General features: G+C 39.4%; 2 protein-coding genes across 7 annotated transcripts in view; one reads left to right on the plus strand and one right to left on the minus strand.

The window, feature by feature from the left end:
• LOC309658422 (uncharacterized protein C5orf47) overlaps positions 1 to 12,917 on the minus strand; it is a 30,347-nt gene extending 17,430 nt beyond the window's left edge. For all 6 annotated transcript variants that reach the window (XR_014262229.1, XM_082456965.1, XM_082456963.1 and 3 more), the window contains exons 1-2: positions 12,585 to 12,917; positions 323 to 408 (exon numbers count right to left, since the gene is read on the minus strand). Coding sequence is in view for 5 of the 6 variants with exons in the window: in XM_082456965.1 (XP_082313091.1) it covers positions 323 to 408; positions 12,585 to 12,876 (378 nt within the window). In the remaining variant the exon portion in view is untranslated. The remainder of the gene's footprint in view (positions 1 to 322; positions 409 to 12,584) is intronic.
• LOC309658214 (uncharacterized protein) overlaps positions 1 to 13,838 on the plus strand; it is a 607,864-nt gene that overhangs the window by 415,184 nt on the left and 178,842 nt on the right. The gene's annotated exons all lie outside the window — the stretch shown is intronic.

The raw sequence follows: 13,838 nt of genomic DNA on the forward strand, positions 1-13,838 counted from the left end.
TTTTCTTATGTAACACTATCTGAGTTTGTTATATTCTATGGAACATATATTTTCATGCTTTGAAAAAGCTCACAGTCAGCTACATTTTGATTAAAATGTGTTTCATATCTTCAAACACTGGAAGGACTATTCTTTATGGTTAATAAATATTTCCAAACCCAGTTTCATTACTGCTAAATTAATTCTATTTTCTCATCTCAGTAAATTAAATTTTTCAAAAGATGGCACTATTTTTAATGTCTTGAGTATCTTCATACGTTTGTATTTAGACAGGTTAATCTAAAATTCAAAATACCACTCATTCCCCTTTACAATAATATACCTTTTTCTTTTTCTTCATTATTTTGGAAGCTTCATTCAAAGGTATGGGGAAGTCAAACTTTTTAGCTAAATTCTTCTGGGTCAAACCTAATTTAAAAAAAAAAAAAAAAAAGAGCCACAAGGTAAAATATCAAGGTCAGCACAGACTTTAAAGGATTCACTATCCTGAGAATTGACAATTATAAATGTCTCTTGAGCTCTCTTTGGGGATTTTTACACTTGTTGGTATATTTCAGATCACTAGATAATACCAGTTTACCAATTAGCTAATACTATATTGGAAAAAATAAAACAAGAAAACTAAGAATAAACTACCTTGGCGGTGCCTAGGAGATCTCCCTTTTCTGATTTGAAAGGTGAGCCCCCAAAAGGTCAGCAACAGATCTTGTTCTTTACCCCTCCCAGTCTTTGCACATGCTACACACCTGCCAGGCAAATGTCTACCTGCTCTTCAAGACTCAGCCCACACATCACCTCCTCTCTACAGCCTTCCCTCAATCACCCACAGCCCCACAAACAGCACTGGTTCCAGGAACAGGTTCCAGGGACACTTTGTTCACAGCACTCGGAACACTTTTATAGCATGTGTTTATACTGTTTCCTCCACTAGGCTGTGACCTCCTGGAGAGGCAGTGTCACCGTGTGCCTTATTCATCTTTCTATCTATGCTACCAGACACAGAGTAGGTACTAATAAAGGTTTGTCAGAGTGATAAGCTTCCTGACTCTACTCACTAAACCATGCTGCCTTCCCAAATATTAACTGTGAGAAGAAAACCTAAGGGATTGTGTGTCCAAAGACAAACCCGTACAACAATGAGCATGTGTTCCCTGAAAGCCTTTATATTTGGTCTCCTTTCATCTGTAACACTCCATACGTACCCCAACCCTTCCCCACCTCATTCCTGCCCTACCACCACTCTATACCTGGCTTTCTTCTACTCCTCCAATATTTAGCTTTCCAGGGGTGGAGGTCCTTCTCTGATTTCACAAAGCACCCTATGCTCAGTTATCACAGGACTTATCATGTTGTTTACTTGAGGAGTATGTTCTAGTCTTCATTAGAGGTCCAGTACTGTATATATTATATACACAATAAATATGCTGTTTGCTGAGTGAAATAGATTATGTTCTAAAACGGCATGTCCCTAGTTAAAGTGATGAAGGGGAAAAACCTACAACCAAGATTACTCTACCCAGCAAGGATCTCATTCAGATTTGACGGAGAAATTAAAACCTTTACAGACAAGCAAAAGCTAAGAGAATTCAGCACCACCAAACCAGCTTTACAACAAATGCTAAAGGAACTTCTCTAGGCAGGAAACACAAGAGAAGGAAAAGACCTACAATAACAAACCCAAAACAATTAAGAAAATGGGAATAGGAACATACATATCGATAATTACCTTAAATGTAAGTGGATTAAATTCTCCAACCAAAAGACAGAGACTGGCTGAATGGATACAAAAACAAGACCCATATATATGCAGTCTACAAGAGACCCACTTCAGACCTAGGGACACATACAGACTGAAAGTGAGGGGATAGAAAAAGATATTTCATGCAAATGGAAATCAAAAGAAAGCTGGAGTAACAATTCTCATATCAGAGAAAATAGACTTTAAAAGAAAGACTATTACAAGAGACAAAGAAGGACACTACATAATGATCAAGGGATCAATCCAAGAAGAAGATATAACATTGTAAATATTTATGCACCCAACATAGGAGCACCTCAATACATAAGGCAAATACTAACAGCCATAAAAGGGGAAATTGACAGTAACACAATCATAGTAGGGGACTTTAACACCCCATTTTCACCAATGAACACATCATCCAAAATGAAAATAAATAAGGAAACACAAGCTTTAAATGATATATTAAACAAGATGGACTTAATTGATATTTATAGGACATTCCATCCCAAAACAACAGAACACACTTTCTTCTCAAGTGCTCATGGAACATTCTCCAGGATAGACCATATCTTGGGTCACAAATCAAGCCTTGGTAAATTTAAGAAAACTGAAATCGTATCAAGTATCTTTCCCGACCACAACGCTATGAGACTAGATATCAATTACAGGAAAAAATCTGTAAAAAATACAAACACATGGAGGCTAAACAATACACTACTTAATAACCAAGAGATCGTTGAAGAAATCAAAGAGGAAATCAAAAAATACCTAGAAACAAAATGTCAATGAAAACACGACGACCCAAAACATATGGGATGCAGCAAAAGCAGTTCTAACAGGGAAGTTTATAGCAATACAATCCTATCTTAAGAAACAAGAAACATCTCAAATAAACAACCTAACCTTACACCTAAAGCAATTATAGAAAGAAAAACAAAAAAAGCCAAAAGTTAGCAGAAGGAAAGAAATCATAAAGATCAGATCAGAAATAAATGAAAAAGAAAGAAGGAAACAGTAGCAAAGATCAATAAAACTAAAACCTGGTTCTTTGAGAAGATAAACAAAATTGATAAACCATTAGCCAGACTCATCAAGAAAAAAAGGGAGAAGACTCAAGTCAATAAAATTAGAAATGAAAAAGGAGAAGTAACAACTGAAACTGCAAAAATACAAAGGATCATGAGAGATTACTACAAGCAACTATATGTCAATAAAATGGACAACCTGGAAGAAATGGACAAATTCTTAGAAAAGCACAACCTTCTGAGACTGAACCAGGAAGAAATAGAAAATATGAACAGACCAATCACAAGCACTGAAATTGAAACTGTGATTAAAAATCTTCCAACAAACAAAAGCCCAGGACCAGATGGCTTCACAGGTGAATTCTATCAAACATTTAGAGAAGAGCTAACACCTACCCTTCTCAAACTCTTCCAAAATATAGCAGAGGGAGGAACATTCCCAAACTCATTATACGAGGCCACCATCACCCTGATACCAAAACCAGACAAAGATGTTACAAAGGAAGAAAACTACAGACCAATATCACTGATGAACATAGATGCAAAAATCCTCAACAAAATACTAGCAAACAGAATCCAACAGCACATAAAAAGGATCATACACCATGATCAAGTGTGGTTTATCCCAGGACTGCAAGGATTTTTCAATATATGCAAATCAATCAATGTGACACACCATATTAACAAATTGAAGGAGAAAAACCATATGATTATCTCAATAGATAAAGAGAAAGCTTTTGACAAAATTCAACACCCATTTATGATAAAAACCCTCCAGACAGTAGACACAGAGGGAACTTATCTCAACATAATAAAGGCCATATATGACAAACCCACAGCCAACATCATTCTCAATGGTGAAAAACTGAAACCATTTCCACTAAGATCAGGAACGAGACAAGGCTGTCCACTCTCACTACTATTATTCAACATAGCTTTGGAAATTTTAGCCACAGTAATCAGAGAAGAAAAAGAAATAAAAGGAATCCAAATCAGAAAAGAAGAAGTAAAGCTATCACTGTTTGCAGATGACATGAAACTACACATAGAGAATCCTAAAGATGCTGCCAGAAAACTACTAGAGCTAATCAGTGAATTTGGTAAAGTAGCAGGATACAAAATTAATGCAGAGAAATCTCTTGCATTCCTATACACTAACAATGAAAGATCTGAAAGTGAAATTAAGAAAACACTCCCATTTACCATTGCAACAAAATGAATAAAATATCTAGGAATAAACCTACCTAAGGAGACAAAAGACCTGTATGCAGAAAATTATAAGACAATGATGAAAGAAATTAAAGATGATACAAACAGATGGAGAGATATACCATGTTCTGGGATTGGAAGAATCAACATTGTGAAAATGACTATACTACCCAAAGCAATCTACAGATTCAATGCAATCCCTGTCAAACTACCACTGGCATTTTTCACAGAACTAGAACAAAGAATTTCACAATTTGTATGGAAACACAAAAGACCCTGAATAGCCAAAGCAATCTTGAGAAAGAAAAACGAGGCTGGAGGAATCAGGCTCCTTGACTTCAGACTGTACTACAAAGCTGCAGTAATCAAGACAGTATGGTACTGGCACAGAAACAGAAATATAGATCAATGGAACAGGATAGAAAGCCCAGAGATAAACCAACGCACATATGGTCACCTTATCTTTGATAAAGGAGGCAAGAATATACAGTGGAGAAAAGACAGCCTCTTCAATAAGTGGTGCTGGGAAAACTGGACAGCTACATGTAAAAACATGAAATTAGAACACTCCCTAACACCATACACAAAAATAAACTCAAAATGGATTAAAGACCTAAATGTAAGGCCAGACACTATCAAGCTCTTAGAGGAAAACACAGGCAGAACATTCTATGACATAAATCACAGCAAGATCTTTTTTGATCCACCTCCTAGAGAAATGGAAATAAAAACACAAATAAACAAATGGGACCTAATGAAACTTAAAAGCTTTTGCACAGCAAAGGAAACCATAAACAAGATGAAAAGACAACCCTCAGAATGGGAGAAAATATTTGCAAATGAAGCAACTGACAAAGGATTAATCTCCAAAATTTACAAGCAGCTCATGCAGCTCAATATCTAAAAACCAAACAACCCAATCCATAAATGGGCAGAAGAAAAAAAACAAAACAAAAATGGGCAGAAGACCTAAATAGACATTTCTCCAAAGAAGATATACAGATTACCAACAAACACATGAAAGAACGCTCAACATCATTAATCATTAGAGAAATGCAAATCAAAACTACAATGAGATATCTCACACCGGTCAGAATGGCCATCATCAAAAAATACAAACAATAAATGCTAGAGAGAGTGTGGAGAAAAGGGAACCCTCTTGCACTGTTGGTGGGAATGTAAATTGATACAGCCACTATGGAGAACAGTATGGAGGTTCTTTAAAAAACTAAAATAGAACTACCATACGACCCAGCAATCCCACTACTGGGCATATACCCTGAGAAAACCATAATTCAAAAAGAGTCATGTACCAAAATGTTCATTGCAGCTCTATTTACAATAGCCAGGACATGGAAGCAACCTAAGTGTCCATCAACAGATGAATGGATAAAGAAGATGTGGCACATATATACAATGGAATATTACTCAGCCATAGAAAAAAACGAAACTGAGTTATTTGTAGTGAGGTGGATGGACCTAGAGTCTGTCATACAGAGTGAAGTAAGTCAGAAAGAGAAAAACAAATACCGTATGCTAACACATATATATGGAATCTAAAAAACAACAACAAAAAAAGGTCATGAAGAACCTAGGGGCAAGATGGCAATAAAGACGCAGACCTACTAGAGAATGGACCTGAGGATACAGGGAGGGGGAAGGGTAGGCTGGGACAAAGTGAGAGAGTGGCATGGACATATATATACACTATCAAATGTAAAACAGATAGCTAGTGGGAAGCAGCCCCATAGCTCAGGGAGATCAGCTCAAGGCTTTCTGACCACCTAGAGGGTTGGGATAGGAAGGGTGGGAGGGAGGGATACACAAGAGGGAAGAGATATGGGGATATGTGTATATGTATAACTGATTCACTTTGTTATAAAGCAGAAACTAACACACCATTGTAAAGGAATTATACTGCAATGAAGATGTTAAAAAAATAAAAATAAATAAATAAAATGGCATGTCCCATTTTGTGAGAAACATGCCACTGATCCTGAGTGGGGCACAGACGTAGCACTAAAGAATATTAACTCACATGGTGGGAAACACATTCCCTTTCGAATTCTTTTTCAATCTTATGATTACAGCTAGGAGAAAGTCTGAGTTTGGAACTAGTGTGTCATTACGACTTTTCTAAGACTTGCTAATCTCTCTTTATAACTGCAGCAACCTCCAGCAGACAACCTATTTGGCTAGAATTTAATAATATTGTTTTACCTTTACTAGATTGTTTTTAATTAATTTCTATTTGTGGAAAATGATACATGTTTTCCACTGAGGTAATGACGTAAAGTGTTCTAAAAAGAAAATTAGTTGGGAGGGAAAAAAATGCACCTATTTAAATAAGTATATTAAGTTAATGATAGTGCAGATGATGTGCAGATATAACATAGGAAAATAACTTAAGTTTGGGAAACTCTGCCCTTCATATACCCATATGTATCCTTCCCTCTAAGTACCTACAACCTGTGGAATACTATACCTGCATCACTTCCAAATGTTTTCTGTTTGTTAGTCTTACATAACCTAGACATATACTCCTTGAGGTCAAGATAGGAGCCATCACGTCTATCTGTATTAGTTGGGAATATAAAATATGTCAAGAAGTATAGAGGATGGGAAAAAGAAAAAAGGCAAAATTATTTCTTCCACTTATTTTGTGTATTTTACTGAGTCTATGGCTCCAGTGTATACCATAGATTTTTGTCCCAGCTTATGCTTCAAATCTGTCTCTCCTCCTCTTTCCATACACTCTGACCCAGTCAAAATATACTTCTCCTTCTTCCCAAATCATTATCCATCCCTGATCCATACTCAGTGCTTCACTAACATGTTTTTCCTACCTGTAATCCCCTCCTATCTTAGGAACATGTGTAAATCTCATGGAGCTACTTCCACCACCATGAAGCCTTCCTTGATTCCTTCATCCCCAAATTATTCACCACCTCCAAAGCATTTATTTGTACCTCCACAACAGCATTCAACATCCTCTACTATATATAAATTATGGGTATGTCTCTCAAGTTCTGTGAGAACAGGGAACCAGCTTGACTTATTAGTCTTGTTTGAAACATTAGAAGAGTTACCTGACTTGGCTGCCCCTGGATTTCTAAACTATAAGACATCTCACAAATGGCTTAAAAGCTTATCTTCCAGAAGTGTCTGTATCTCTGATAACTTGACTCCACCATTCAAAAATCTGCAGTGACTATAAAATTAGAGTCCCCGAGGCATTCCACAATGTGGTCCAAAACTAATTTTTCATTCATTCAATAAATATTTAGTGTATGCACTATGCGCTAGACACTGGGCTGATCACCTCCTCTTCCCTTAAGCCATTTCTGCTGAGTGTGCCAACATATACTGGGCACCTACTCTATATCAAACACTGTGCTAGGCATTCTGCATGCATTACTTCATTTAATCTTCACAGTAACTCATTAAGGTAGGAACTATTATCCGCATTTTACAGAAAGGGAAACTGAACATCAGAATAGTTAACTAACTTGGCCAATATTACACTGCTAGTAAATGAGAAAGCCAAGATTATGACTTTCTGACTTCAAAGCCAATGCTCTTGATAATATCCACTGTCCCACTAGCAATTTCTCCATTCATTACCTTGATTTCTTCCTTCTATGTCTCCCTTTTCCTGAACTACCAAAGCCCTTCTAAATTGTCTCTCTTACAGCACTGATGCCTACTAGCTTATACTTCCATTATTCACATTATTCATGTATAAGTCCCTTGAGAATAAAATATTTGTCTGATCTGTGTCACTAGCACCTGACCTAGTGTCTACAGTATGGTAGATGTTAAATAAATGTTACTGAATGGATAAATAATTCATCTTTGTTTCCAACAGAGAGCCAGACAAAAGTATGCAATGAATGTCCACTTAATGTTAATACTAAATACATCCAAGAATGAGTAAAATCATTAAGCACTTAGTGATTTTACTCATTTTACTTAATGAGTAAAATCATTAAGCACTTAAGCACTTTCTGGCTTGACTGAAATGTAAGTCTACCTCAGGACCTCCTTCCCTTGACTCTATTCTTGGTTCCACAAGCACAGCAGAGTGGTCACCAAAGTTAATGGCTCCATCATCCACCCAGCTGCCCAGCATGTAAACTTCAGACTTGGCCTCAACCCATCCTTCTCCCTCTTCCAGCCAGTCATCAATCCTGTCCATTCTGCCTCCATTGCCACTGTCTTAGTTCAGGCTTTCTATCTTTCCACTTTATTACTGCCTCAAAACTGGTCTCTGGCTTCCAATCTCTCCCAATCCCACTCCATCCCCGTTATCCTCCCTCCAGCTCTGATCATGTCACCCCTGCCACAAAGGAATGGCAAAAAATTCCAAAATTTCAGGACCAAACTTCAAAACAAACTGCATTATTGTTTGTTTCCCAGAAGAGAAGCCAACTAGAGGAAAGCCATTCTAGGTCAGCACAAACCAGTTACAAGAGCAGAAAGCTGGTTTCACAATCTAAGCTCTTTGCCGTCCTGTTATTTCTACCTGACTTATGTGGGGATCTCCAGCACTAATTCATGCATCCTTTCCCTTCCCCCATGAGCTTCTTCATCTGTTTTTCAATGTTCTTCATTTCCAATCCACTATCTTAGTGCTGGACTATTATTTGTCTCTTTGATCTGTTGGTGCTAATGCAATACCAGTTCCATTTTATTCTTTCCTCACTTCCTGCTCTCCCCCCTTTAAAGGTGAAGAGCTCACCACCACCACCATACTCTCTCCAATTCCCAGAGTAAATCTTTTAACTGTCTTTATTATTCAAAGGAGCTGGAAACCTAGTGCTAAAGTGTCTTATACTACCCCTAAATTTTTTAATCACCAGCACAGGGGTCAAAAAAACCTGAGTGCCTTTTAGCAATGGGACCTTTGGAGGAGCATGAAGTCTAAAATAGTGCCCCTGATGAAGGATCTCTGAAAAGCTTATTCTCAGGAGTCAATCAAGTTACACAGAGTACAGTTTTATACTTCCAAATTATCAAAGTAAATTTAAGTAAGTTAAATTATCAAAGTAAAATTAAGTAAGTTCTGAAAGGATACCAAAAAAAATATTTATGTATTTTTCAACTTGAGCTTCAGTCTTGCCTGCCTCCAATGCGATCTCCCCTATACAGCATGAACTAAGTAAATCTGACCCTATTACTTCTCTTGTTCAAAACCTTTCAAGGCAGAACTTCTGGGTAGCTCTAGACCATGTGACGGGGTCGGGGTGGGGAGAAGCAGGGTATAGTAATCAACTTCCCAAAATTTCTCCCCAAACAACTTTACATTACAAAAATTCTACATAAAACCACACCCTCACCATTACTTGAAGACAGAGAATGCTGAAAATGCAAAATAAATGTAAGTACAATGAGAAAAGTCATTACATCGTGGCACTATGATCCCATTTGCTCCAACCTCACCCTAAGCAGGGCTTTGTGGCCAGCAAGGAAGAGAAAGGAGGGACTCTAGAAAAGGTGGCTGCGGGAGAGCTGGAACAACCAACAGCAAGAAGAAATCCACCCTAACTCTGAAAATACTAGAAGATAACCAGGCAGATCACAGCACAGACTACAGGAAAGAATTTCAATGTACGATTTAAAGGGCCAGACACCAAAAACGTGCACTTTAATGGGACTGATTTGGTTAAAGGGGCAAGTATGATTTAAAGGGATAAAAACAACTTAAAGGGACAGTCTTCCAATCTCTTGGCTTATGGAGGAGAAAAAGAACCAAAAGGAAAGCTCATAAATTAGGTCACAAAGAAAACATCAGTAACATCCATAAAGTGGAGACATTACAAACACCACTCTGATCACATGCAATAAAACTAGAGTTTACTAGGAAAAAAAAAAAAAGAGAAAGTCCTGGAAATTTTTGAAAAATTAAATCTATTAAGCAACTCTAGAGTGAAAGTGATAATACAAACTTAAATTACAAAAAAATATATTTTTAAATAGTGACAATAAAACCACTATATATTAGAATCAATGGGATTTAAAGTAGTGGTTAGAAGAAAACTCATTGCACTAAACACATTTATCAATAAAAAGGAAGAAAAAAATTAAATTTCTTGCTCAAAATAAAAGCACAGAAAGAACAAAGTAAACCAAAAGAAAGTACACATAAGGAAATAATGAAGTTTTATCTTTTATTATTTACCTTTATTATTGAGCAAGAGACTAGAAAAACAAAATACCTAATTAACAAATCAAAATCCTGTGTTTTTGAAAAAATTAACAAAACACTGGTGAACCTGATCAAGGACAAGGAAGAAAGCACATACATCAAAAAAAAAAAAGGAAAAGGGGGAAATAACCATTGAAACACAAGGAATTTTGAAAAATCATAAGACACTACTTTGCAGACCTCTATGCAAATAAATTTGGAAACCTAGATGAAATGGATAATTTCCTAGGAAAATACAGATTACCAAAATTGACCCATTAGAGTTGGAAAGTGTAAAGAGACCAATTTCCATAGAAGATACAGAAAAAGTTATTAAGGAATTATCCCACAAAAAGCACTAGATCTAGATGGTTTCACAGAATAATTCTACCAAATCTTCAAACACCAGATAGTCTCAATGTTCTATAAATTATTCCGGAGCACTGAAAAGGAAGGAAAAGTTCCTAATTCCTTTTATGAACTAAGTATAACCTGATACCTAAACCAGATGAAGAAGTACAAAGAAAGAAAAACTACCCTGTCTCAAATTCCAATGCAAAAATCCTAAACAAATTATTAGCAAAGAGAGTCTAACATTATATTAAGAAAAAAGTACATCATAACCAAGTGGGATTTATTTCAGGAATGCAAAGTTGGTTCAATCTTAGGAAATCCATTTGTATCATACACCATGTTAATAAATCTAAGGGAAAAATATTATCTCCATAGATTTAGGAAAGCCTTTGACAAAATTCAACACCCATTCTTAGTAAAAACATTGAATAAAATTAAAATTGAAGAATACATTTTAATGCTTTAAACATACACCCCCTTAGTCTTAAAGCCAATACCTTATTTAATGGGGAAATACTAGAGGGATTTCCCCTAAGATCAGGAACAAGGCAAGAATGCTCACTATCTCCACTATTATTCAACATTCTATTCATGGTATTAACCAGTGTAATTAGACAAAAAAAAAAAAAAAAAAAAATCAATTGCAGGCATAAAAATGGGTTAAAAAGAAATAAAATTATCTCTATTTACAAATAATATGATAGTATACCTGGAAAATCATGAGCATTAATGACAAAACTAACTCAAATAATAAATGAATTCAGTGAAGTACTAGGATCAAAAATTAACGTACAAAAATCAATAGGCTAAGTGAAAGAAGCCAGTCACAAAAGCGCCAATATTGTGTGATTCCATTTATATGAAATAGGCAGAATAGGCAAATAGGCAAATCCAGAAATTTGCAAATTTGCAAATTTGGTATTTTCCAAATTTGCCTATTGAGAATAGGCAAATCTATGGAGACAGAAAGTAGTTTAGTGCTTGTTTAGGGCTGGGGTTGGGGGCAGTGAGGGGGCATGGTGACTGACTAGTCGCTAATGGGTACAGGGTTTGTTTGAGGGGGTAATAAAAATGTTCTAAATTGATTTTGATGATGGTTGCACAACACAGTAAAAAACATTGAATTGCCCGTTTTAAATGGGTAAACTGAGCGGATCGTAAATTGTCTCAGTAAACTTTTTTTTTTTTTAAGCACAGGTAGAGGTATGGGCCCTCAAAAAGAGGTAGGACTTTTCCAGGTGATGGAAATGTTCTAGATCCTGATTCTGGTGGTGTACTACCAGGTGTATAACTTTGTCAAATCTCCTGAAAGTTGTTGGGTTGGTTTGTTTGTTTTAATCAAGAGGCTTTATATACACAAACAATGAACATCTGGAGGACATTATGGAAGAGTAAACCCATTTACAACAGCAGAGAAGATCAAATACCTAGGAATAAATTTAACAAGATACATGAAAAACCGATAGAAGGAAAAATTTTAAGTATAAAACATTCCTGAAAGACACAAAAGTAGAGTGAAAATGGAAAGACATCCTCCCCCCTCTTTTCAAAGAGGAAGTGACATCATTAAAGATGTCGGTTCTCCTCAGGCTAACTTATAAATTCAATGAGTCCTGAAAGGAATATGGACACACACGCCAAGGCCCCCATCATTCTGAGGGACTTCAGTGGCTCCGTCCAAGAGCCTCCCCTCTCGGATTCGGATCTCGGGCTGAACTCAAACGACCTTCGCTTGCACTTCAGCGCCCTCTCGGGGCAACACCGAAGCGCAGGTCGGGCTTGTCTCTCAGCCCCCGGACGGACAGGAGGGCCGCCCACTGCCCGCGGCCAGGCGGGGGCTGGGCGCGGCGGCCGCTGAGCGACCCTACGAGCCCGGAGCGGCCCACCGGGAGGGAGGCTGACCGGAAGCTGACAGGGAGGCCGCGAGCTAAGAAGCCGACCGCCCTGAGACTCGGACCCCAGGCAGGACGGCTGCCGAGGAGGACGGAAAGGCGGGCTGACCAGTCGGCACCCTCCACAGGCCGGGGGCCCCCTCCCGAGTCCCCGCCCGCCGGGCCCTTCGCGCCACCTGCATGTGCCTCCTGCCGAGGCCGGCTCCGCGAGCTCGACGCCCGCGCCGGAGAGGAGGCCGCGGGGGCCCTGGGCGGGGAGCCGGGACACAGCTCCCCGCCGCCCGCGGCCCCCGGCACAGCTGCCCGCGGCTCCTCCCGGCTGCGGCCGGCCCCGAGCCCGGGGCTACACGGACCCTGAGCCCGGCGGCCGCCCAGCTGAAGGACGGCGCCGCACTGGTGCGAGCCGAAGCGAGCCACGTAGACGAAGCGCACCCGGTCCCGCCTCTGCTCCCGGCCCGCCGCCACCATCGTTGCCTTCTTCGCGCAACCGCCGCGCGGTGCTCTCAGCGGCCAGCCCAGCGTGACTGGGGGCGGACGACGCGCGGAGGAGGGGGGGGCCTGGGGGCCAGACCACTGTGTGTGTGAAGGGGGGACGGGTAGAGCTGAGGGACTGGACCACTGTGCACTGTGTAGGGGGTGAGGGGCGAGCTGTGGAGCAGGACCCCTGGGGGCGTGGGGGGCGGAAGGTGGGTTGGGGAGAGATGAGGGGTGAGGGAACAAGTAGGGGAGTGAGAGAGGCTACAGAGACCGGTCATCCCGTGGGCAGCGGGAAGAGGGGAGTTTGGACCACTCTGCACGGAGGGGGGAGCAAGAAGGTGTTTGGTTGGGGGGTGGATGATGGACCACTCATCTGAAAGGTGGTGTTAGAGTTTGGAGACTAGATCACTTGGGGGTGGGGAGCAGACCATGAGGGGCAGAGCTCTCTGAGGAAATGAACTGAACCAAGAACAGGGTGGGGGAAAGGGAAGAGACCAGGTCAAGTAGCTTTACCATGGACCATCTCTTTAAATCCATACAGCATTTTACAGCAGAGGATCTGGGGCTCCAAAATGTAGAGTGACTTCCCCAAAGTAATACACAGTGACAGAGACATACTCTCTTAAACGTCAATAAACTGGATTATAAATATGTGCAGAAAAGTGCACGAATCATCAGTATACATATGGATAGATTTTCACGCAGTGAACACACCCACGTAGTATCCGCTGAGGTTAAGAAATGGTGCACTGCAGAAGCACATCACGTCCTTGCCCAGTCCCAATCCCTTTCCCTTCTTTCCTGATTACAAACAGCATCAATTAGTTTTGCCCATTGTGTTTGCCTTCTTTTACTCGTTACGTTAATACAAGATATTGCATAAGTTTATACATCATTTGAATATACTACCATTCATTCATTCATTCCACTGTAGGTGGAAATTTGGTTGTTTC

The sequence above is a fragment of the Balaenoptera physalus genome, assembly GCF_965194825.1.
Source record: "Balaenoptera physalus genome assembly, chromosome: 3".
Classification (NCBI taxonomy): Eukaryota; Metazoa; Chordata; class Mammalia; order Artiodactyla; family Balaenopteridae; genus Balaenoptera; species Balaenoptera physalus.